General features: G+C 40.9%; 1 protein-coding gene across 1 annotated transcript in view; it reads left to right on the top strand.

Annotated features, from left to right (window-relative positions):
- The window catches only part of ADAMTS9 (ADAM metallopeptidase with thrombospondin type 1 motif 9), a 156,428-nt gene that overhangs the window by 91,244 nt on the left and 40,344 nt on the right, over positions 1-24,840 (top strand). Inside the window, exon 29 of the mRNA XM_069473779.1 lies at positions 23,653-23,820. Within this exon, the coding sequence (XP_069329880.1) occupies positions 23,653-23,820 (168 nt within the window). The remainder of the gene's footprint in view (positions 1-23,652; positions 23,821-24,840) is intronic.

The following is a 24,840-nucleotide window of genomic DNA, read 5'->3' as shown; positions in this document are numbered from 1 at the left end:
TTCCCCTCTCCAAACTCTAATTCCATTGATCATCCCATATTTTTCTCTTAGGAAGAATTATTTGGGAAAACAGGGAGACAACATAGTCTCAGAGAATTACACATTAATTTACACAGCATTCTCTTCCTTGAACATTTTCTGAATACAGCTCAAATTTTTTACGTAGGATCCCCCACAGATATTTTAAGAGCATAAATGTTTAAATTTTAAAACATGAACTGCTAATTATTTTAACTGAAGACATGAATTTTATTTAATGTAGTTGTTCTTCTTGGGCCTGCACATAGTTTTCTGAAACAGAGGAAGAGCAAGAAAGAGAGAAATTCTAATGCTCTAGTATGCACAGAAGCAAGTGCATGGATTTTTAAAATAGTTTTGCTGCGTATGTGATTTTAATGCTTTCTTTATAAAGTGATCATTATTCAAATATATATTTAAAACCTCTACAGTCTAAAAGCAAGACCACTTCTGCAAGGCTTTTACTTGTGATTTAAAAAAAATTAAATCAAAAGCATTTTCTTTAAATAGATACATTTGTAATATATTCCTTTTCCTAACTACCTGTGTAAGAGGATAGTCTTTCAGATTCTTACTGTAGGATTTTGAGTTTAATTTTATGTTTATTTCTGTGGATGCTTTGGTATAATGTCTTAGTAATTCTAAATTTCAGCATACCTCAGTGAATTGTGTTCATAGCCATAAAGCCACTTCTATGGTGCTTCATCATTGTAACTGATGGTGAAATTAACAACAATAAAAAGTATATTTGAGGTGCTAACATGTTGCTTTCAACAGAAAGCAAATTAGATTTATTAGAGACCAAGAGTAGCAATTAGTCCTTCTGCCTGATCGCTTTCTCTCCCCAAGTACTCCCACGCAGCAGATAATGTCAAGGAGCAACTGCTGCTGCAGAAGTCGGCCTTCTCCAAGGTCAGAATGGAGATAGCCTACTTCAACACTTGTTACTAGAGGAGAAACCCCACTTCACTGTTAATTTGGCTTCCAGAGTCCCCCAAATGAAGCTTCTATGAACTTAGAATTCAAGTACCCATTTTAGACCGACATTTGGTTCCAGCTCAAGTCATTGCAGATATAAGAATCATGATTTTGAAAAACATCCTCTGAAAATTCAGCCTTTTCTATCTTTTTAAAAAATGTGTCCTTGGACTCTTTTTTGGTAATTTTTTTAAACCGTAAGTGTCTTAAACTAACATGCCTTTCCATCACCTCCTGCAGCCAGTCCCAGGAAAATCCTCAGTAGTCAATGCCCACGTCCCATGGCTAGAGGGATAAATTGGAAGGAGAGCTCCTATTCTGTCAAACCACAGCAGAAAGTAGGTTACAATCCAGAGCATTCTAGAGTAAGCCAATTCATCTAGATAATTAAAGTTTAAAAGTCTGCTAGGTGATACCATATGTCCGAGATGGTTCTTTAGTGTTCCTTTGTGCACTGCCGTGTGTCTGCTTGCTGATCAACATGGAGACTGTGGTTTTCTGTAGGAGAAATTGCTTGTTTGGGTTTTTATGACAAACCTAAAAGTGTTCTCTGAGCCTTGCCTTTAGGTGCATTGGAATAATGCTTGTCGACCCAAATAATGAGAATTTATGAGCTCACGGAGGAACTGTGCTTTTGTTTCTGCCTGGCCAACTCATGAATTTGTATCTACCTCATTTTCGTATTAAAGTTTGCAGCTTCTGTAGGTAGGAAGAGAAAATGTTTGACATCAGTGTTTTATAACCTCACTGCATCTATCCTGTAGAAAAAATAAAGATTGTAAATATCACCACCATGTTTTCTAGACACGGTTTTAAGCAGCCACGCCTAGTATTTTCTGAATATTTTGAGCAGTACAGATTTCTATGTGTTTATATAATAAAGCATATTTATTTTTTTCATGTTATTTAATTTTATATGCAATGTTTAAAAATCAGTGTTTATCAGCAGACTGTAAAGGCAAGTAGGCTATGTGAATTAGAAATGAATGTATATGTTTCTTTTGGTTTAAGAAGATACATTTTAATTTTGTAAATTCTCTCCAAGCTGTACAATCCCTCCCTCAAATCTGAGTAGCCAAGTGTCAAGCTTTATGTAATTGGGTAGTTCAAAGTGTGTATTTTAAAGGGATACTTTACAAAATATTTCTGAATTGGAAATGATGCTTAGTTATATAAACAAAAATGTATGAGGCTTAACATTTTGTTGGGTATTTTTTCTTTTCTAATACTGTTGTCCTGAGTCATTGAGTCTCAACTATGAAATATGAATGTTCCATTAATTGAATTTGTAGATAATGATAAAACATAGCCAGAAGACAAAATGAGCGATTAGAAGAAGTGGTTCTGAACACAGAAAAGAAGCTAGTTACAGGAAAAAGCAAATCCAATGTGCATAAATTTGATTACACTGTATTTCTTGTGTTCAGATAACTGTAAAAGTCTTACAACATTTGTCAATTTTGTTATTTGTGCACCTGCATTACATTTCAGAAAACATTTCTTATTGAAGAAAAATAAAAAGTATTATAGCAATCAACTTGGACATTTCAAGAGAGCCTACCCTTTTCAAAAAAATCTAAATCATAAAAGTGATCCTGGAGGCCTGATGATACCTCGTTTCCCTGCTGAGCCTCCATTTTGCACTGTAGTTTACTACGGTACTTGTGAGTGAAAGGACCAAAATAAAGGGGTTCCTATATGAGTCAGACTTTTTTTTAATAAGGTAAAGCATAAGATGACTTCTTCGAAGGAGATGATGACAACAATAGCTAACTTCTACTGAGTATTTGCTGTGTACCAGGCCAAGTTAAGCAAACACATATCACATTAATGCTCTTGTTCTACCCCGTGAGAGAGGTGCTCTTAAAACCCATTTGACAAAGTGATAATCTACTGCAGTGATATGACCTCAGGGTCAGTGCACTGACTATATCAATCTTACCTTGGTAGAAAGAAAACAGCCTATGTTCAGAATCAATTTTTAGGCTCCTTTTTATATTCACAAAAGGATATAAAACTCAAACTTTATCTAACCTCAATATTGTTTAGCTAATTTTGACATCATCCATTTGACTCCAACAACAGAAAATCCAAACTCATTACTGTCATTGGTAGATTCCCATAACCAGCAATTATGAAAAACGTCAAACAACTGTTTGGGGAATGGTAAAACATCCCTCTCTTTCATTTTAAAGATACAATTTTAGCCATGTTAGGAAGATGATATCGAGATTTTGACTATAAGGAATATCACATTAAATGCATATGTGTTTTTAATACATAATGTATTTACTAAAATGAAGACATGTTTTAAACATGTTGCCAGCACTTGTAGAAAAGAAATAAGAGCCACATTATTTGGCTATATCAGTATGGAATATAAAAACTAAGAGTTTTTTGAGGAGCAAAATCTTATGACATATGGAATTACAAAGGTTACTTGAGTTCAGTGTAGAATTCATCTCCAGTGTGTTCAGAATAATCAAAACACTTGCCTGCATCTATTTCATTGGAGATAATGTTTTGCAAGCTTTTAATATTTTTTTTTTCAGTATTTACAGTGATTTCCTGTGAAAGACTCAATTCTTTCTTTCTGATAGCTATTTCATGGTAGCTTGACAGATTTCTATTTTTATGGGCTTACAAATTCCAAACAGGGGGAGGAGTAGAGTAGAAGTGTTATTGGTTCTGAGGAGGAGTGTAGGTCCTCTCCCTGTCTTGTGTCATGGAGGTGCCCTTCTGGAATTGAAAGGAATAGAAACTTCGGAATGTGGAGTGGGAGGTAGAACTTGAGTCCAAGTATAATTGGCTAGGAGGGAATCCTGGCAATTAGTGATGACAGTTGAGGATGATTTATTTTATTGGAGGGAGGGAAGGAGTAAAAAACTATGGGTTATTCCTTTAAAAAAAAAGTTACTCATTTTTCAGCAAATACTCTTTGAGTGCCTACTGTGGGCCAGGCACTGTTCTAGGTGCTAAGGATATAGCAATAAATAAGTCAGACCTATTCATTCTAATGGAGCAAGAGAAATTTTAGTATTAAATCAAGAAAACTAAATACCTATAATTAAAGACCTGATACTTTGTTTTTTCCTGGCAGCCCCACCACCCCCACAAAAATAAAAATTGCTGTTAGGGTATATATCTTCATGGTTGCTGATAGTGTTTGTTCAATACATGTAAATTAGCAATCCTATCTTTTAAATGTCCAACTGCCCAGTCATTTTCAGTGATAAGTACTGCCTAGCTGATGGCATGGAACTTTTAGAAACCTATCAGGGAATATGCTTCTATTCATTGTGACATTAGAACTCAAAGGTGGGTTCCGTGGTCTGAGAGCCAGGATCAGTGGAGGACCTGATTTTCTGCCTTCTCCCTGCTGGGGTCCCCAGCTTCCACAGTCTGAGGGTCCATTTCCCCTTTCTTATTTAATGATACCAATTAAAAGATCTGGAATGTGTGGATTGCCACACCATCTTCTTTGCTTGTTGTTGTTATTTCCTCTAAAGTGGAATCGTTGTCATGAATGGGTTTAATGAGCGCAACTTCCCTTTCTAGAAATTTATAAAATAGAAAATTTATAAAAAGAGCAGTATGTCTATGGGGCAGTATGGAAGATGACTCATATTGGATGAACCCAGAAACCTACCATTCTTAGCAAGATCTGCATCCCCTTTCTTTTATGAGACAGAGGTTGTGCCTTGACCAACAGTCATTGGTAGTGATGGAAATGTTCTCTCTCTTTGCTTTCCAACATGGAAGCCTCTAGCCACATGTGGCTAATATTGAGCACTTGAAATGTGGTTAAATGACAAGGAAATTGTATTTTTTATTTAATTTTATTTACTCTACATTTAAATAGCCACCTGTAGCCAGTGGCTACCATATTGGACAGGGCAACTTCAGGCACCAGGACATCTTTAGCAATTAATAATAAACTAGCCAAGGAATCAATAAACTTATAAAAATAAATTGGGGAGAAAAACCCGATGTCAGCACGTAAGGAGTCCCTGCGTAGGATGCCCTTGCATCCAATGATTAGCATTCTCTTGGCCTTCTTGTGTTTTGTGCCTTTGTTTTGGAAAACTTTGGTGGGTGTTCCCTGACAGCTGGGCATTAGAAAAAACAGAAGACAGTGAAAAGAGAGCCTGTAGGAACCAGCTGTCTTGAGAGTAGTAACCAGGGCTTTCATTGTAAAAGCAGCTGTTAAAACAAACTCTCCTCTTGTGCATCTCAGAGTTCAAGTTCATCGTGGCAGTAAGTTCAGTTAAGGAGAAAGCATGTTTATATGTTCAGTGGGTTGAAAGGGCAAGGCTTGATTGATGCTTTTTAGGAGAAGGCCAAAGTAGAAAACACCAGGTAGCCACCTTATAGAAGCTTGACTTCCAAGCTTCCAAGCTTCCAAGCTTCTAAATCGTTCCTTCGTTGAAGGAAAAGTTTCGGGAAGGCAGCTTTTCATAGTCACTGAACCCAGTAGGTGAAGGTTGAGCAGATTAGCTTTGCAGGGCTCTGTTTCAAAGACACATCAGAAGAAACAGAATTGAGGCAATGTCTCCTCCATCACTGTAATTGTTGTCACTTCACAAAACTTAGCCTCTACAGTGTTAACAAAACCCATATGGGTTCATTCACATTTATACCCTATATTAACCGCCCCCCCCCAAATTAAAGCATGCAACAACATTGACTGCACATTCACTGATGATGTCATCAGTTCTCTTTTCCAGTGGCCAAAGTGTTTTTCTTTCCCCCGTTAGGGCAACATCCTGAATTACACTATAATCCAGCAGGTAGTATGTTTTTTAGAAATGTTTGTTAATCTGTTATGCTCAGTATCAGGCTGTCTAAGCACTAAAGTGAGAAATAATTCAAATAATTCTCCCTAAGCCACATTCTTCTGAAATATCTCTGAAAGTGAATGATTTAATATTGTAGCTTCAGTTATCCACAAAAGAGCTGATTTTCCTCTACTTAATTTCCTCTACTTAAAGCACAATGTGTTTCCTCCCATAATTACAGGGAGGACTTTGATTTTTATTATAATGATCACTTACATTTTGGAGTATTTACTTTATGCTACACAGTTCACCCACATTGTCCAAGTTAATCCTCTCTGTGCGATGACGTCAGCAGCGTCAGAAAAGTTAACTACTTGATTCTAGGTCACACAGCTGGCAAGTGGCTGAAGCAGGATTCGAACCCAGAATTTTCTGACTTTCAAGCCACTGGTTTTATCCAAGATATAATCCCCTTATATCACTATGTAGTTGTGAAATTGTGAAATGTAACCTCTGTGGAAAGAGGATGTCTACAATTTTAAGATTTTTTTTGTTATCCCAGAGGATAACTGCTTGAAACATTCTGGAATTAACTGAGGCATTTACAGATTTTGCTCAGGGAATGAGAAAGCAAATTGGGGATGAATATAAGAAAATTGTTTCTTTTAAAATTAAACCAGGTAAAGAGCAAGGTTTAGAATTTTTAGAAGATTTTGAGGAAAGCACATCCAATATTAAGCACACATTGGGTGATACTTGTGACATTTTTAATATACAAAAGAGAAATGGAAAAACTTGAGGTAATAAAAGTGTTTTCTTTATTCCATAAATATATAGATAATTAGGATCATAGATCAAATTTCGTCAGAGATGGGAGTTTGCAGATGTTTGCGGTGATGAGGTTTGTCGTAGAAAGATGCTGTGCACTGCAAGTGAATTATGAAAAATGATGAAATTAAAATTTACTAAAAAATTCTCTCATACTAGTAATTCTGTGGTTGAAGTAAAACACATTAAATGCATTGAAAGGTCTTCCAGACCATTTCTTGAGCTAAAACCAAGCTGCAGGAGTTGAACTCTCCTTTCGGCAACACTGTCTTATTCATCCCCACCGGTAGGACAGTTAGCCACTTTGAGTCCTGGTCTTCCATTCTCTTCCTTTCTTCACCCCTTATTCTCCCAACCACCACTGTATTCCTTAGTCCCTGTGCCAGGTGAATGATAAAATGTAGTTATGGTTTGAGAAATTGGTAAGATGAAGAGAAGGGAAATTTAACAGGGAAAACACAGAATGGGTCAGCTTGCTTCCTTTATCTTATCTAGGATAGAGGAAGAAATGTAGACACAGCCACCACATTTCAAGGGCAAATTGTTTCCCAAATTATTTATTTCATTGCCCCGAACCTTAATTTTCTTCGGGCTGGTGAGGCCCACAGTTCAAGCTTGATACCTTACTCAAAGCAGGCATACTATAAACAATGTCGAAATCAACGAATGCGTGAATGAGCTCAGCTACTCAGGAGCTAAATTCCCTATCACATTGGTCTAGAAATATGGAAATAGGAGCTAACTGGTAGGAGGGCATCATTAAAGACATAGGATTGTTCAGTGGTAGTGTATCCATAATGATACTGTGGCTTGGAGAAGTGTATGGTATTTATGTAGGAGAGTCCTTGATTCAAGGAAACTAGAGTTTTGGAGATGATGGGACCTTATGTCTATAAATTGCTTTCAAACTGGTCAGGCAAAGACCAAATGATAATGGTATATATAGAGATGGGAGGAGCAAATGTGGTGAAATATTGGTGATTGGGGGTGGCTGAGGGCATAAGGGACTTTGTGATGTCACAATTTTTCTCTAAGTTGGAAATTTTTTGAAATAAGTTATTTTTTTAAATTTCTTCAAGAAACATAAATATGTTCAGAGTGTATATTTTTCTTCACAAGGAAGTAAAGAGTAGATCTGGGTGGATTTTGTAAATTTAAACATTCTGGCACATTTTAGGAAGCTGTTTTTAATCTCAGATTTGCACTATAACATGATAATGAAAAAAAGTGGGTGCTGCACTGAGAGCTCATCGGAAGTAGAATCTTCCCTACTTTTGCTTTGGCTTTTTTCCATGGTTTTGTCTTTCCTGGTTTCCTTCTCTGTTCCTCCCTCCACCCCCTCCACCCATGCAGCTGAAAGGAAAGGCCTCTGGGAATGGTGCTTTTTTGCTTCCCTTTTCTCAGGGAAACACAAACTTCTCTTGCAAATCTTGCCACTAAATTCCAGTAAATATCTGGCCTTACGCAGACTCCCCCTTTTTCTGTCCACTGCTACCCAAAGTCCAGATTCCTTTGAAAACTAAAGAGTTTTTTTCCAAAAAATGTGTGCTGTTTGTTTTTCTTGAGTTTAATAAAAAGCCCTCGCCCAGCCAACTCACCTATTCCTGCGTTGCTCTTTGTCCTTTCGGAGTGAGATCATTATTTCCTTCTCGTTGGTGGTCTTTGAATCAGATGTGACGTGCCCGGGAACCCCTTCGGGTGGAGGGTCTCGGACGTGATGTCAGGGAGGAAGTGCCGTCCAGAAGAGCGTGTTTGTTCATTGTTCATTGTTGTGCGTGGGAATTGATTTCATGTTGTACACGTCACGCTTTGCACAGACCAGGGCTTCGCAACCTGTCCAGCCTCAGCCCCTGACGCTGTCACAGCGATGTTCGGCAGGCCCTTTACAGCTGCCATCCACAGAGAGGGTCTGTGTGCTTCGCCACCACCAAGTCAATTGAAATCAATTCAGTTTTGAAAACTTGCTGAAGGCCTTTCTGAGAACCTTAGGATAATTCAGTGGTTCTCAATCAGGAGGTGATATTTCCCCCCTGTGGACATTAGGCAATGTCTGGAGACGGTTGTGGTTGTTCCAAATGGAGATGGAGGGGCTACTGGCATCTAGTGTGGGGAGGCCAGGGATGCTGCTAAGCATCCTACAATGCACAGCACAGCCCCCAACCTCAAAGAGGTGTCTCACCCCAAATCTGGAAATAGTGCCAGTGTGGGTACCTCTGGTGAGGAGAGGGAGGAGTCACATTCAGAGGTGAAAGTTGAAAGTCATAGCTGCAAGCCCTGTGGGATGGCACCAGTTAGAAAAAGCTCTTGTCCTGGAGAGTTGAATTTCCCATAGAATGTCTTTGACATCCCAGGAAGCCACCAAGGGCAGCCAAATCCAAACAAGGTTTTCAAGGATTAGGTGAAAATGCAAGGTCTCACACTTGTCCCACCACATTGTGAGTTTGCAAACCAACAAGCAGCATCACTCATGTTGGGGCGGGGTGGACGTGGAAAGAGGGGACAGATACTATAAATGTGTACCAGTGGGCCCGAAATGATCAATAGAAATTCCACATGGCAACTTCAGAAACAGTGATGGACTTTGGAAAAAATGGCATAAATGTGGATGGACATTTCTAAGAAAATGAGGGTTACTCCTCAACATGTTCATAACGTTAGGATTATTCCAGTAGCACTGATAGTTCATACGTGTAGGTTCCTTCTAATTTCATGTTTCAAACAGAGCTTCCCTCAGTGATGACAGAATTGTCTCATAAGTAGTAGTCCAGCAATGTCTAGGAATTGTGCGGACTTGAGTGTCCAAGTGGAGTGGGTTTCTCTTTTGAGAACTCTTCTAAAAGTAGGATTAATTCTAGAGAGCCTTTTATCTGGCAATTTCTGATTAGGGATGAGACAGAGGTACCTGGATAGTGAATAGGTATAAAGCAGGGTTTCCCAACCTTGGCTCTATAGACATTTGGGACCAGATAATTCTTTGTCATGGGGGACGGTTTTGGGTATTGTAGGGTATTTTTCAGCATCCTTGGCCTCTTCCCACTAGATGCCAATAGCGTACCCTCTCAGTTGTGACAACCAAATGTCTTCTGACACTGCCAGATGTCCCCTGGGGGCAAAAGCGATCCCTGGTAGTTCTATGGATTTTTCACAGCAGAATTTCACTTTCCATATTCTTGGGGCATTAGGTGGATAGAGTCTGCAGCATTTCCCAAACATGTTTGATACGAAATCCCTGTTTTTTAAGTCAGAGAAATCTTTGAGGTTATAAAATTGTCCTCTTCCTCCTCCCAAGGAAGACAAATTGTCACGTTGTAGAGATCATGTTTTCACAATCAATTATTTCCCCATCCGCTAAGTTGTTGTTTTTTTAACCCATGAGAAGAAACTATACATAGGTGATGGATTGGTTTTTACAGATGTGTGGCTTTTAACTTGGTTTTTCTGTACGTAGAAACTTTCTTTCCCAGAAGTCCTACCTCTCCATACCTCCTCTTTTCCACATTGCAAATCTTTCCTGCGTCCCAAGATGGCAAATGCTGTATATTTACCAAGCCCAACCTCCATGCCACACAGACACACACATATATACACTCAGAATGGCAGGTGCAACCCTGAGATCACAGGGCCGGAGAACATTTTAGATGATGTATCTCTCAGTCCTCGAAGGAAAATCAATCTCAATTCTTTTCTTTTAAAAAGATCACTAACAATGGCCATAAACACTAAGAGTGACTCCAAAGCTTTCCACTGGAGAAGAAATCTATCAGTAGAGGAAAGGCAAACAAGGTGAACCCAAGACACTGTCATCAACCTCAGAAGTTTTATGGTGGGACCTAAGCTCTAATGAAACATTGGATTTTCCCCACAGTGCTCAAACTTTATTTGATGGAAGACCACAGAAATGTTTATTTAAAAAACAGACCTATTATACCCAATGTAGAAGAGATCTTGGTTCTTCATGAGGCAGTGGGTGCCACTTTCCAGAATTAATTAGAATGTTAAATTTCCAATGGACTATGTCAAAAGCCCTTTAAAATTAGAAACTGAATTTTGAATTTTGCCTAAATATAATCTTACCAGTGATTCTAGGCTATAAATTGAGCACCTGCAAATCTTCCCTAAATAAATGAGAACACACAGCCACCATGGAAAGCTCACTTCTTTGATTGCAGGAATTTCTGCATTTCACAGTCATCAATTGATGACCAATTGATTGTCTTACATTTCCTGATGTGGCACATAAAGGTGCTCATCTGCAATCAGCCAGATGGATTTGACTGGAAGTGGAAAATAATAACAAAGGCCCCCATTTATTGAACATCTGTTGTGAGCCACAGCCTGGACCAGATGCTTTGAATGCATCGTTGCTAATCCTCATATAATCCCTGCAAAGTGGATTTTATGATGTCCATTGTGCAGCTAGGAAAACTGAGACGCAGGGAAGTTAAACAAGTTTTCCAACATCATACAATCGGGAATTCTTGGATCCAGACCTGATGGAATCCAAAGCCCCATTTTTTCCTGCTGCCTTTTTGGGGGAGGCTTTCAAAACTTCTAGAAACACTCATTTTCATTGGGGACACATAAAAGAAACAAGCCCTTGCCCGGATGGAAACTGGTTTAGCCTCCTCTGCTTTGTAAAAGTCCCCAAAGCTGAGTCCTTGGGATCTGAATGTTTCCCATGGGTTTTTAGCCAGATTCCTAGTTTTGTTTATTATGCTTATCACAAGTCAGAGGTAGCTGAATATTTTCATTTTTGAATAGGACATTTTTACACTTACTTGGCTTTCAAAGAAACTCAGAATTGGACTTGGTCACCCAGCAATCTCAGACCGGAGCTCTGAGATAGGTAGGCTTCCCCCAGGACATTTACAGTGTCCTAGAACAATGAGGATTAGTACATCCATAAGGAAAGGTCCTGCTGAGCTAAGAACATTAGGTCTTTCTGGACATAGCCTGGTGCTAATATTTGGGTAACAAGTACTCCACATAAGAGAGAGTCTTGGTGGTAGCTGGCTATAGAGAGTGTGCAGGCGCATGGCCAGATTTTGTTCTACTGAGTTCACTCTAGTTACAAAATCTTGGGTTTGATGTTGATTTTATAATCCTGGATATCCTATACTTTGAGAGCCTTTTTCTAAATGAAAGAAAACTTAAAAAAAAAAAAATCAGGTCAGGATAAACTGAGACACATTGTTTTGAAACAAGTGTGAGAGTTCAGTTTTTGCTTTTAGATGTTTCCAGGCAGAATGGAGATTAAAAAATACTCGGCCTTGATAGAATCCACTCTTGTCCGTTGCGTTTCTTTGTATTCTATTTTCAGTCTGTATGTCTATGTTTTTCCATATGACAAAAGTGCACTCTAAGGTGGCATCTTTGGGGAGGAGAAACTATAGGATATGGCACTCATGGTATATGGTGGTGTCCATGGCTCAGAGCTGAACTTTCAAAGTTAGTCTTATGTTTGCAGGACAGTGAAGCATTCTGAGCTCTGGGCTTCTGCCTGCTGTCTGCTTGTCTTGTATTCTCAGATAAACTTCCCCTTAGATGTCCCTTGTGCAGTATTTAGTTACGTAGCAATGAATTAAATATTAAACCACAAGAGTACTTGGCCAGTTTTGGACTGAATGGACACAAGAGATAAGAGAGAGCAATAGTTATTTATTTGGTTCTGACAATAAACTGAGCATTGTGCAGAATGTTTACCTAATCCTTAAATATTCTTGTGAGATAAGCGGCTCTGGGTTCTTTTGGATATTATTTATTCACTCTTTCATGCATTCATTTGTACATTCCATAAATGTTTCAGTGTTTTCCATAAACCAGGCACTGTTCTAGGCACTATGGATATAGGAGTGAACAAAACACAAAAACCCTTGAACTCATCAAGCTTATACTCTAGTGGAAAATGGGAAGAAATTATAAATAACAAACAAAACAAAAAAAGTAAAATATGTATTATGAAAGAAGATGATAAGTGCCATAGATAAAAATAAAGTAGGGAAGAGGGATAGGGAATAGCATGGAAGAGGGGGCGGGAACTGTAATTTTAAGGAGGTTTGGGGAAGCCTCCATTAAATAGGTGACATTTGAGCAATGCTAGGGGAAAATATAAAATACAAGCCATGTGCGTATCCTGGAGAAGGGTATTGCAGGTTAAGACTCGAACACAGGAGTGTGCCAGCCATGTCTTAGCAATGGCAAAGCGGCCAGTGTGGCTACAATAGTAGGACAGGTAATTACAGGTGAAGCTGATATAGCTTGTGGGGCAAAGGAGAGGGTTAGACCATTGGAAGGATCTTTGCTTTTGCTTTGAGTGAAATAGGAAGCCACTGACAGTGAAGGTGGTGATGGTGGTAGGGCTTGAGTAGGAACAAGAATTTGTTTTAAAAGGATGACTCTGGCTTCTGAATTCAGGGGAGGCTATGGGAGGAGCATTGTAGGGAGCAGGGAGACCATTAGGAGGCCATTGCAGAACTCAGATGGGAGACGGCAGTGGCTCAGATGACAGTGGTCACAGGAGAGGTGGTGAGAAGTGGTAGGATTCTGATGGATCTTTAAGGTAATGTTGCCGGACACAGTGGCTCATACATGTAATCCTCACACTCTGGGAGGCCAAGGCAGGGGGATCACTTGAGGTCAGGAGTTCAAGACCAGCCTGAGCAAAAGCAAGACCCCGTCTCTACTACAAATAGAAAAAATTAGCCAGGGATGGTTGCATGTACCTGTAGTCCAACTGCTCTGGAGACTGAGGCAGGAAGATCACTTGAGCCTGGAAGTTTGAGGCTGCAGTGACACCTCTGATGACACCACTGCACTCCAGCCTGGGTGACAGAGTGAAACCCTGTGTCCAAAAAAAAAAAAAAAAAAAAGAAACCCCAAAAAGGTAGTGCTGGAGGATAGCTGAGAGTTTGGATGTGGGGTACAAGAGAAAGAATGGACTCAAAATGACTCCAAGGTTTTTGGACTGGACAAATGAAAGAATGGTTTCCATCAATTGAAATTGGGAAGTCTGTGGGAAGAACAGATTTGTGGAGGAAGATCAGGACTTCTGTTTTGAACATGTTAAGTTTGAGATGTGTATTCACCATGATTTCCATCTCTGTTGGGCAGAATTGGAAATAGATGCTTGCAGTGGTTAAGCACCTTGCAGAAGATGGCAAAGGAAGAGATAGTACTGGTCAAACCAGGTCTGACTGGTCCCCAAATTGTGTCCATAACTCCCACACTCTTTTGCCTTAATCCTTCCATTTCCATTTGAATACACCTCAGAGTAGTGTAAGAATCGTTTAAATTTGCGGAAAACCATCAAACACAATTTTATCCACTTTAAATGCCAAGTCTTCCATGTTGTAAGCCATTTACATTTTAGCTGATTTTTATTTCTTCTCATCTTGTCCTTTCGTACTGGTACTTTTGAGCCGTTTCTTTACCAAAAGGTAGGCAGGAACAGGCGATGAGAAAAGCCACAGAGGACTTGAATAATGTATATTGAGAGTGACTGTCTGTGTCTGAACTCCTGATAGAGCAGTGCAAAATTGGAGGATGAGCATCTAATTCAATAATGGTTGAAATGACCTTTTTTCCCTCCTACTGACATACATTTCTCTGGATACAGGCTCAGATATAAGTATATACATGTCAGTTCTGGGCTTGATATTAATATCCACCCAAAAGCAAATTGATTATATAAACCGCTTCCCCAAAAGGTTGTAAATTTTGCAGTGTGGTATATTTGGCATGCTAGCCTGGACAGACGCTCCTTTCACACCGAGCTCAAGGAGGAAGGGCCAGCCGGGCAGAGAAAACAAGACTGGATAAGGCAATTAAATGCACTCTGTCCTGGTGTCTTGTAAATGACTGATTGACACATAGATAGCTTCTTTGGGAAGAGGACAAGGTTCAAGGGGTGGACACTGGTTAGGTACATGAGAGTCCAGAGACAGGCTGCATGGATTGCTTTTCTACAGAAGCGGTCCCAAAGGTGGCTTAAGCTTCCCAGGCCCGTCCCTAACTAACAGCCTGTGGCCGTCACATAAGTCATGTCAAGCAAGTCTGCCCCAGCAGTGTCATCTGTCCGCTGGCAGACCGACATTTCCAGGTAGCCACGAACCCTCCAGCTAGGGCCCTCCATCACAGCCCACCTTCAGAGTACCAGGAAACTTTGGTCACTGTTCCTACCAGCCATAACTTTTCCATCAATAACTTACTCAGACACTTCTTCACTCACCTTTGGAACAGCTGAGAACAGGGATCCTGGAACAAACATCTCCCCCACCACCCTCCCCGTCTTCCGGACTGGTTTCATAAATCATCCTGCAGCAGGCTCAGGGTGGGTTCTTTCACTGTCTTCACCTCTTTCCTGAAAAATGCCACCATTGTTATTCTGCTGAAGTCAGGTTACAAATAATCACTGGGTATAACCTTGAAAGGGAAAAGAAGTCCTACAAAAACAGACAATGCACTTGGGAAGTGGGGATCTAAGGGTACATAAAGGGTAACAGGACCTGGTGATGTGCCTCAGATTCCTGGGCACCCCTGGATATGGCCACAGGAGAATTCAGCAGCTGCTGCATTTGCAGGTTCCCTTGGTTTTTGTTTCTTTGTTGATAGGGAGAAAAAGTGTAATATTTACACTCTTAGAGAACAAGAAGAACCTCAATTTGGTTTGCATAACTAATGTCATATGCCGCTATATTTAATGTTAAGATTTATTTTCCCCCTCTACTATGATGCTGTTCCATTGTGAGATGGGGGTGCAGCTGGAGAGCCCTCTGCCCTGTGATTCCTGTGGTAACAGGGGTGGAGGGCACGAGCCCCTCTCCCTGTCTCCCCTCGTTTGCTGGCCCTGCCATCTCCCTTGCTGGGCGTCTGCAGGGCCACCTACTTGGCTCTCCTATTGACAGCAGCCTTCAAGCGTGCTCCAGGAGTTGACGTGTGAGTCTTAGTTCCTTTTCTTAGACCTTTGTAGCATTGCAAAGGCTGGGGGTGCTGGGGGTGCAGTGGGGATGGGAGGGCGGCCTAATGCCCCATCCGGCTGTGGCTGCAATGACCATGACTCCTACATCCGCTTTCTTCTTTGGTGTTCCCTGCCAATCTCAAAGGCTCTCAGCTCCTTTGCATGGTAATAAGTGCCAGGGTGGTCCCAGACGCAAACAGCCATCAGGCAGGCCTGTCAACACTGGCTTTACGGCCTGAAGTCACAGCCCTTGTTTCCTGGTAGAGCTTTCTTTCCCTTCCTCCTCAATATTTTGCTTCCTGTTGCCCCTGCTCCGAGCCATTCTCGTCTTGTGAGAAGCCCCATAAAACCCCCCTAAATGGGTTCATGTTGCCAATAAGGAGATACGCTTTTTTCACAAAGAACTGTGACAACTCCCACAGCCAGGCAGGGCACGGCAGGGAAGCGAGTGACTGTGTATTCCCGAATGGTCATCCCTGACAATTCTGTGTCTCGGGCCATTAAAGAAATGGCATCACAAAAACAAATGAGAAATGTCAGTAGTTCTTGAGACAGTGAGGATGAGCAGGGAACGACGGAGTAGACGAGAGACGTGGCATTCAGATATGGCGTCTTTCCTCTCCTTACTTTGGTGAGAAGACACCAGGTGAATAAGTCGTAGTCTCTAAGAGAGAAAGGGGCACTGCAGAAGGAATCTTCAACACTGATGTCTGCTCTGGATTTCTCTGTGACCTTTGGAAAAGAAAGCACTTCACTGATGCACAGGTGTGAGATTTTGCCAAAGTCCCACCTTTACCCATCAATGCCTGCATTAGAATGTTAATCTTAGAGTCTATTAGTTAACACATATTTTTAAAAATACTCACCTTTTCAACTCATGTTAGGAGATATTCTAAAAGACTTTGCTGAGTAGAAGCAGTCATAGTAGTGATGGTTAAAACATGTATTATTTTCATGCTATCGGGTCAAAATACAGAGAGTTTTGTATGCATCGTGTCATTTAATCGTAACACCAACTCTATTGGGTATAGATATTGCTATTGTCCTATCTTATAGACAACAAATCTGAGCTGAGAGAGGTTAAGTCACTTGCCTCCCAGTGGCACCGTGGTACAATGGCAGATAGGATTCCAGCACAGGTCTGTCTGACTCCCAAACGTGCTACATTTTAGAGCAAAGCGAAGACAAGCACCTCCTGCAGCCAGCTGTTGTTTCTTGTGTTGGCCCCCAGGCACAAGCTCCCCTTGGAATTTGATCTTAACTGGTGCCTTGGAACAAGAGGTTGTTAGACTCATTCTTATTTGTGTTGGTGTTGGCAATCCCTCAAAGCCACAGGTGCAGAATCTGTGCCTGCCTTGGCTGTTCCTTGCCCATCATGCTAGCTCTATGTGAGCATGCCCAGTTTGGAATGGAAAGAATCAGGGTGTCTGGTTAGCTGTGGTTCCTGAGTAATATGCAGAACACCAGAACCTGACCACAAACCGCCAGCGTGATCGGCGCCAAATAGCATTCTCTGCTAGGGACAAAAACCTCCCAAGCCCGCATCTACTCCTTCCTTGCTGTGGGACTTTGAGCGTGCCACGTCTCCTTTTCTCTAGTCTTGAATTTGTGAAATAAACAGGTGGACTGAATAATCTTTGTGATGCTCTACAGCTCAGACTTTCCAGAGATTATTTTCCCTTGGTGAATGGCAGGCCAGAATCAACAACCTGCAGCCTTCCGTTCTTGACCATGCAAAGAGCCATTCGCCGGTCAACAGAATTGATAACTCGCTACGTGGCATCAGGCAGGCCCCAAAGGGTTAATAAACCCTCAAAAGATGACTAAGAGAAAAGCAGAATGTGACTTCAGTTAAGGGGAAGTGTGGCCCTTTATTGATGGGGTTGGATGTTTGCTTTTTGTCGTATCTTTCTTCCCAAGGTGCTAAAGGCGTTGTGAAAAAAGTATCCAAGTCAGAAATATTAACATTGCATAGCCACTCTCTGGGAAACTGAGGAATCAGAGGACTCTAAAACAGTCTGAAGAGACATTTCTTGAGGTCCTTGCTTTCTCCTGTCACCGTGGGTTAGTGGAGGTGAGCAGCCTGTTGTCTTAACCAAGCCCTCCTTCCAGGGTAGCGTAAGGAATAGAATGGTGGTTCTGGAGACAGACGTGCTATCTTCTTAGCCTAACTCTACGGCTTCCTGGCTCTGTGACCCTGGGCAAGGGATGTCCCCTCTTTGACCCTCAGTCTCCTTATCTGTACAAAGGAATACCAATGGTACCTGAGCCACCAGGCTGCTTTTGGGATTAAATGAGAGAAACCAGTGTTCTTCAACCCAGCATCCTGCTCACAGTAAGAACATGGTGAAAACGCCTGCTGTGATTTTCAGAAGTTCTGTGAAACTGAAAGAGTGCCGTTGGGGTGGCCTTTGTGAATCTGAATAACTTGTGCCAAATTAGTTCAGCATTAGCACTGTGAGTCAGATCCCAGGTGGTTCTTTCTTTCCAACCTGTATGAAAACATGACACATAGTTTATAGTACACTTCTCCTGTGATGGCGATAGCTTTCATATGTTCATTCATTTCCATAAATATTTGCTGACTGGCTACAGAGTGGAAAGCAGTAAATAAACATGGGTGAGTTGCAGCTACTATATTTTTTCTAGGTGACAAGCCCACAGGTCTTCTAGGCCTTCTATTGAACAACATTTGAAACTAGGTCTCTCAACCTCTATCCTTGCATGTCCGTTCTTTTTCTGGTGGAACAGTTGTTGCCTTTCCCAATGGTGTGACGCTCATGCGATATTTGCTTCATTTGTCACTATAATTGGCAAGGGCAGTCCTGAACCTTGGGCATAAGCATTGCATCCTCTCTGATAACGTATTTTCCTGATAAAGTTTGACTTTATGCTTTGTTAAATAAAGTCAAAATAAGAGCAGAATCAAGAAGAGCTTGTTGTTATGAAAAGATACAACAGAATATTTTTTAAACGAAGTGATTTAAATGTTATTTGCGTATTCTGTAGAATCACAGGGGAAAGGCCTTGAAGAGTAATTAACAGTCTCCCATCTCAAAACAGAACTTCGCCCACCTGTCTCAGAGTGATGATTATCTACCTGGTTGTCAAAAACGCTTAGATCAGAAGAGTCTTGCCTTAACTTGGTAATGGGTTCCAGTATATGACACGATTCTTAGCCTTTCAGACCTGGTTATTTCTAACCTGCTGTCAGCCAGTCCTGTGGTTGGAAATGTGGACTAGTTGATCAGCATCCCCCACTGCACATTTCGTATGTACAGAATCTCATCTGCACAGATGGCTTGGAGATGGAGATCACCTTGCTACGCAGAACTGTGCCCAGACACTGTGGTAGGGCTGCCTCCTCCGGACCATCCGTTAACTCACACGTATGCAACATCTGCTGCTGCTCAGGCGCCCTGGTCCCCACCCCTCCCCCTCCAGTGCTTTCTCTAAGCCCCAGCATCTTCCAGCCCCACCCAGAAGCTTCCTTCTGGCCAGATTCCAGGTGCATCCCTGACCTCCAGCTTCCCCTTCTTGTTCCTTCTTGATTCCTTACGGTATCTTTACCAGATGTGGAACTCCATCTTCATCTGGATGTCCAGGTCCTCGGCAGCCTCAGCAACCCTGGGGATCTTATTCTTTTTAGGTCTGTAGCCCTTCTCATCTAAACAGACACAACAGGGTTGTTTGCTGGTTTCTCGGTGGCTGAGAGAACATGCCCCTCAGTATGAGTGAGAGGATTGATGCAGGGTACCCCTAAAACCAGGAAAAGCAAACCAGACCCAAATCCACCTGCACCATATCCAGAACTGCTAGAGAGAGAGAGCAGGACTTCAGCAGAGGTTAAGAACAGACTGCCCACGTCTTTGACTTTTGTTTCCACCAGATGAGTTGAAATGCAAGGATTTTAAACTCTTAGACCTTAGTCAGTGGAAAGTGTTAACACAACATCTGAACAAAGCTCCACATTCCAACATCCCCTTCAAACGGCCTCACAGAAACAAAAGCCTGAAAGCCCACACACTTGGGATGCTGACCTTGGCGTTTCTAAGTAACAAGCAGAGATTACATTGTTTGAGAGTCTTGCTCAAAGTTGGGAGAAAAATCATTCTCTTACACAAGTTGGTTTTTTTTCCTCAAGAGAAAAGAGTCCTATTGGCAAACTAGGAGGCTACTTCAGCTGCAAATTTAAGGAATTAAACGTTCCCGAGAGCAAGAACTCTCAGATACGTAGCCAATAAATAACATGTACTAGGTGACGCACTAAATTTAACTATTATATCTCAGTGACGCACGTTGATGTAAAAGTTAATGCCTGGGAAAAGACTGGAAAAGATCAGACGGAAATTTCCCTTAGAATATAAAAGCTGAAGCTTGTGTTTATTTGATTGTCAAAATGACAGCTCCTTGATGAAGTCATAATAGATCCATTAATAAACCTGTTAGATTTGAGCAGCTGCTTTTCTTCATTGGTAAGTTAGCATTAAATGAAGAGTGTTTACTATCAGATTAGATACCTTGAGAATTTCCTAATCGCTTTTAGATTTTAACAATATTGGGCAAATAGTATGTGCGGTGAGTCATGCTAAAGTTTTGCATTCTTTTTTCCAAGTCAATCTCATTCAAGTCCCCACATAAGAAAAATACACATAGGAATGGGTAGGATGCAGCTAATCCAGATATTAAAAAGATATCTAAAAGATTTTAAGGCATCATATTGAAAAATTACTTCATTTCATTAACGACAGATGTTGGTTGCACCTCAGATAAATTATCAGTGAGGTTGTCAATAATTTAACTATTTTTCATTATGCTGTTATTGTTCCCAACAGATATGTATCCACTTGTGCTGGACTCACGTCGGAAGCAGTACATAAAGTATTGTGGTTAGGCCATTTTGTAAAGACCAGTTGTCTCCAATAATAGTACCTGTCTCTATTATCGAGTTTCACTGGGTTATTGGGTGATTAAATGAGATAATGTATATAAAGTCTTTAGGCAGTGTCTGGCATATAATAAATGTGTTGTGCCTTTTCTAATTCTGCCTCTATAAATTGCCTACTTTTAAGCTGTATCTTCTAATGACCATGGCTGATTACTAAATTAGTATTTCCATCAACTCTCTTTTTGCTCTCCATATTAAGGGACTGCTTGTTTGGACTGTTTGTGTATGGAAATGACTGTCCCTACAGATAGACTTACTTTAAGTCTTCCCTTGTTGATTTGATTACTCTAAGACAGCCATGTTTCTTCCTCCTAATCAAGCAAGCGTTACCACCCGTGATTCCATACTCTTTAAGTCCAACCCATTTCCTAGCAATAAATATATCTTTGATTCCCAGTGCTGTTTCTTCCAGTCTTCCCCATCTCTGTAAGTGTTAGGACCATCTGTCCAGTTGCCCAAACCAGAAACCTAAAAAGTCATCCCTGGTATTACCCTTTCCTCTCCACCCCACAGCTGAACTGTCGTTTCTACCTAAAACCACAATACAAGCCTTAAACCCACCAAAACTTCACTGACCCAGATGTTCTGCACCCTAACCCAAACCACTACTGCCTCTTGCTTAGACAAATATCACAGCTTCCTGAGTTTTCTTGTTCCCATGCAATCTGCACGCTACTAAACTTTTGAAACAAAATTCAGACCATGTCTTACTTTAACTTAAAACTCTTCTGTGATTTTCCGTCTCGTGCAGAATGAAATCCAAACTCATTATTATGGCCTGTGAGCTCTTCTGGTCTGACCCCAGGGAATGCCTGTCTCAGGGAGCCCTCTTCCTGGAATGAAACCATTCCAGCCTGTTTGTTTCATAGGACTCATCTCAATGAATAATCATTGTGTGTGTGTGTGTGTGTGTGTGTGTGTGTGTGTGTATACACACACACATATTTTTTTAAGAGGCAGGTTCTTGCTCTGTCACCCAGACTAGAGTGCGGGAGTGCAATATCACAGCTCACCACAACCTCCAACTCCTGGACTCAAGCTATCCTCCTGCCTTGGCCTCCCAAAGTGCTAGGATTACAGGCGTGAGCCACCCCACCCAGTCTATTTTTGTCATCATTTAATTAATGTCAGTTTCCCTCACTGATCTGTAAGCTTCACGAGGGCAGAGACTATGAGAGTTTTGTTCACCACTATATTCCTAGTATTTTGTATAATTTCTGGAACATAGTAGGTGCTCAATGAATGTTGAATAAACAGGCTGGGCATGCTGGCTCATGTCTGTAGTATTAGCACTCTGGGAGGCTGAGGTGGGAGGATTGCTTGAACTCAGGAGTTCAAGATGAGCCTGAGCAAGAGCGAGACCCTGTCTCTATTAAAAATAGAAAAATAAGCCAGGTGTGGTGGTGCACGCCTGTAGTCTCAGACACTTGGGAGATTGAGGCAAGAGGATCGCTTGAGCCTAGGAGTCTGAAGTTGCAGTTAGCTACGATGACGCCACTGCACTCTACCCAGGGTGACAGAGCAAGACTCTGTCTCAAAAAAAAAAAAAGTTTAATAAACAAATGAGCTCATCCTACATTCTAATTGTGCCCTTATATTATCTTCTTGTCAAAGTAACATTTTAAAATATTAAAATTGGTCACTCATAGTAGGGATTATCTGTGTGCAAGTCATTAGACCACTCTCAGAGATTTGTAGGATACATCTAGGAACCTCATTCTAAAAGCCTTTTATAATTATATCCCAAAGTCTTTATATACATCAAAACACTTTAGGTTGAATGATGGATATTTTTATTTTGGTATAGATATTCAAATTGGGCTCTTTCCTTCCATACTGTAAACTCTATTAAGATTTTCACAATGACTACGCCACATCATAATATTCATAAGATGAGAGTTCAAATGAAAACAGCGCTGTTTCTACCTCCTAAAGTGAAAAGGTTAAAGCCAAATGTATTAATGTATATATTTTAAATTTCCCTATCAGCTACTATTGAAGTTTTTATAATGGTTTGTCTCTACTAGAAAAACATCTGGGGCACATTTATGAATGGTGTAACTTTGAGCACGCTTGGTAATAGTGGTTGAATTAATATTAGGCTACATGTTTTACATGGTGCTATTTATATATTAGGCATAAAAGGGCACGCTGGTAATTTAAGTTAACAAAAATCACAAAGTTAATGGGGGATATAAAAAATATTGAATAGAAGGAAGTGACACTTGAAATCTGTTTTCATTGCGTTTTCACATTTTGTTCTTCATTCTTAAACTCATTTCCCTCTAAAAAGCAAGAACGTTATATTGGGAAATAATGTGTCTTGAAAACCCGAGCCAGCAGCTTAGGATCCAAGTGGTAATGGCTTCTGTAATCGCTAATGAGGCAATGGACGTTGCATTTCTGGGTGCACTCACTGGGGCCGGCCTCTTGCCTGTTCTACAAGAAGCTGTCATATCAAATTTTTGTCCTGATTCCATGGGCACTTTGATTCCTAAACCTTCCTAAGAAACCTAATCTGAAATCAAAGTCAAGTTTCTTAGATGTGGTCAGACAAGGTCACATTTAAAACAGTTCAGTGAACCTGCAGATCAAAGTTGAAAGGTAATGCCTCCCTCCCGAAATTGGCACGGACTTACCTGCTAGCTTACCTTTCCGTTTCTAACGTGCCTTTTTCACCTTTTCCCGATGGCCTGGGGAAACGAGAGCTTTTCCTCTGGAAAATGGTTGAAGAGTTTCCTTAAATCGTTTACTTGTGCACCTTTATCTCAATCACAAGGCATTCTGTTAAAGAAATATCTTACTATTTCATAGTTAGGACTTCCTTAAATCAGAATTTCATGGTAATTTCAGGTTCATAAGCTTTTTTTTTTTTTTTTGGCTAAATTATCAGGATTTACTCACACCGTTGAGTGAGCCAAAATGCCGTACAGAGTTGCTACTATAATGCCATGGACATTTTTTTCCCCAATGCCATCTTTCTTCCCTATTGAGCCTTGAAATACAATCCAAAGTGGTGCTGTAAAAGAGGGAATGGTAACTTGTTAGGCATTGTCTTAACATCTCACAACGCCGGTTTTTTTTTTTTTATCAAACTCCATGTGATTAAAAAACAACAACAACCTTGCCATTGCTTTATATTGCAGTGTTCTGTCTCTTGTGGTCGAGGGCATAAACAACGAAATGTTTACTGCATGGCAAAAGATGGAAGCCATTTAGAGAGTGATTACTGTAAACACCTTCCTAAGCCACATGGGCACAGAAAGTGCCGAGGAGGAAGATGCCCTAAATGGAAGGCTGGCGCTTGGAGTCAGGTGAGCATTGCTTCTCCTCTCCCGACTGCTTCCTTACCTGCGGCCACGCGGCTGACACCAGCGTGTTCACTTGTGTTTCTCTGCATGGTCTTGGTTTTACAGAGGGCAGCTCGGGGACCGGGAGGGAGGAATCTTTACCTAAATAGTCAGAATACTTACTAACTGTGCAACCTTGGGCAAGTGCCTTCAGCCCTGGGAGCTTTGGAAAATATCTATAATTCGATGGTTCTGAGCGTGAATTCTAAGAGGTACTTGGTGTCAGACCTAGCACAGAGGGCCCCTCAATGCTTCACTGATGGTATTGCATTATTAATCACCACGTAGAAAACCACTAATTCAGATTGTACTAACGCTGACCGTAGTCACCTGGCAGGGAGTGAGTCTGAATTTACCTTGGATGTTCTCGAAGAAAGGGCTGTCTGTAGAAAGTATTAGAAAATATTTCTCTGCCCATTTCCTTGTTTACAACAGAGGTGGGGGACAGAAGGGAGAGTTCTCTGTCATTTTCTAGCCGTGTGACCTGGGGTGATTTGTTTAACCTCACTGAGCCTACTTCATATGGTTCTTATGAAGATTTAATGCAGTAATGAATGCCAAGTGCTTTGCAGGGGTCTTGACTCTAATAGACTCTCAAGAGTAATATTTTGTTTGGATGAGTGTGATGTGTGTATGAGATGGGGAAGAGAAGGTGAGTACCCAAGATACAGATTACAATTAGACTCCCCTAATTCTAAACATTTCCTAAGCTAGTCAGGAACTCTGTGAGAGTTTCCCTGTTGAATTTGAAACAGGAACTTTAAAAGCTTCTCTTTACCTATAAACACTGGGTATGTGAACTAAAGCCATTCATAGCTAGTCCTTAGAGTAATCTCATGACTCCACACTTGTACATTTTCTCAGCCTGGTGGAAGGTGCTAACTTCAAAGTAATGAGGCACAATTTCTTTTAAAATATTCTGTATTTAACGCTGATCCTTCTCTCCATTGATCTGATTCCATGAAGTTTGCTGAATTTCCGGTG

Source organism: Eulemur rufifrons, chromosome 7 (assembly GCF_041146395.1).
Source record: "Eulemur rufifrons isolate Redbay chromosome 7, OSU_ERuf_1, whole genome shotgun sequence".
In the NCBI taxonomy this organism is placed as follows: domain Eukaryota; kingdom Metazoa; phylum Chordata; class Mammalia; order Primates; family Lemuridae; genus Eulemur; species Eulemur rufifrons.
The sequence above is the reverse complement of the archived record's forward strand: the minus strand, read 5'-3'. Positions and strand labels throughout refer to the sequence as shown.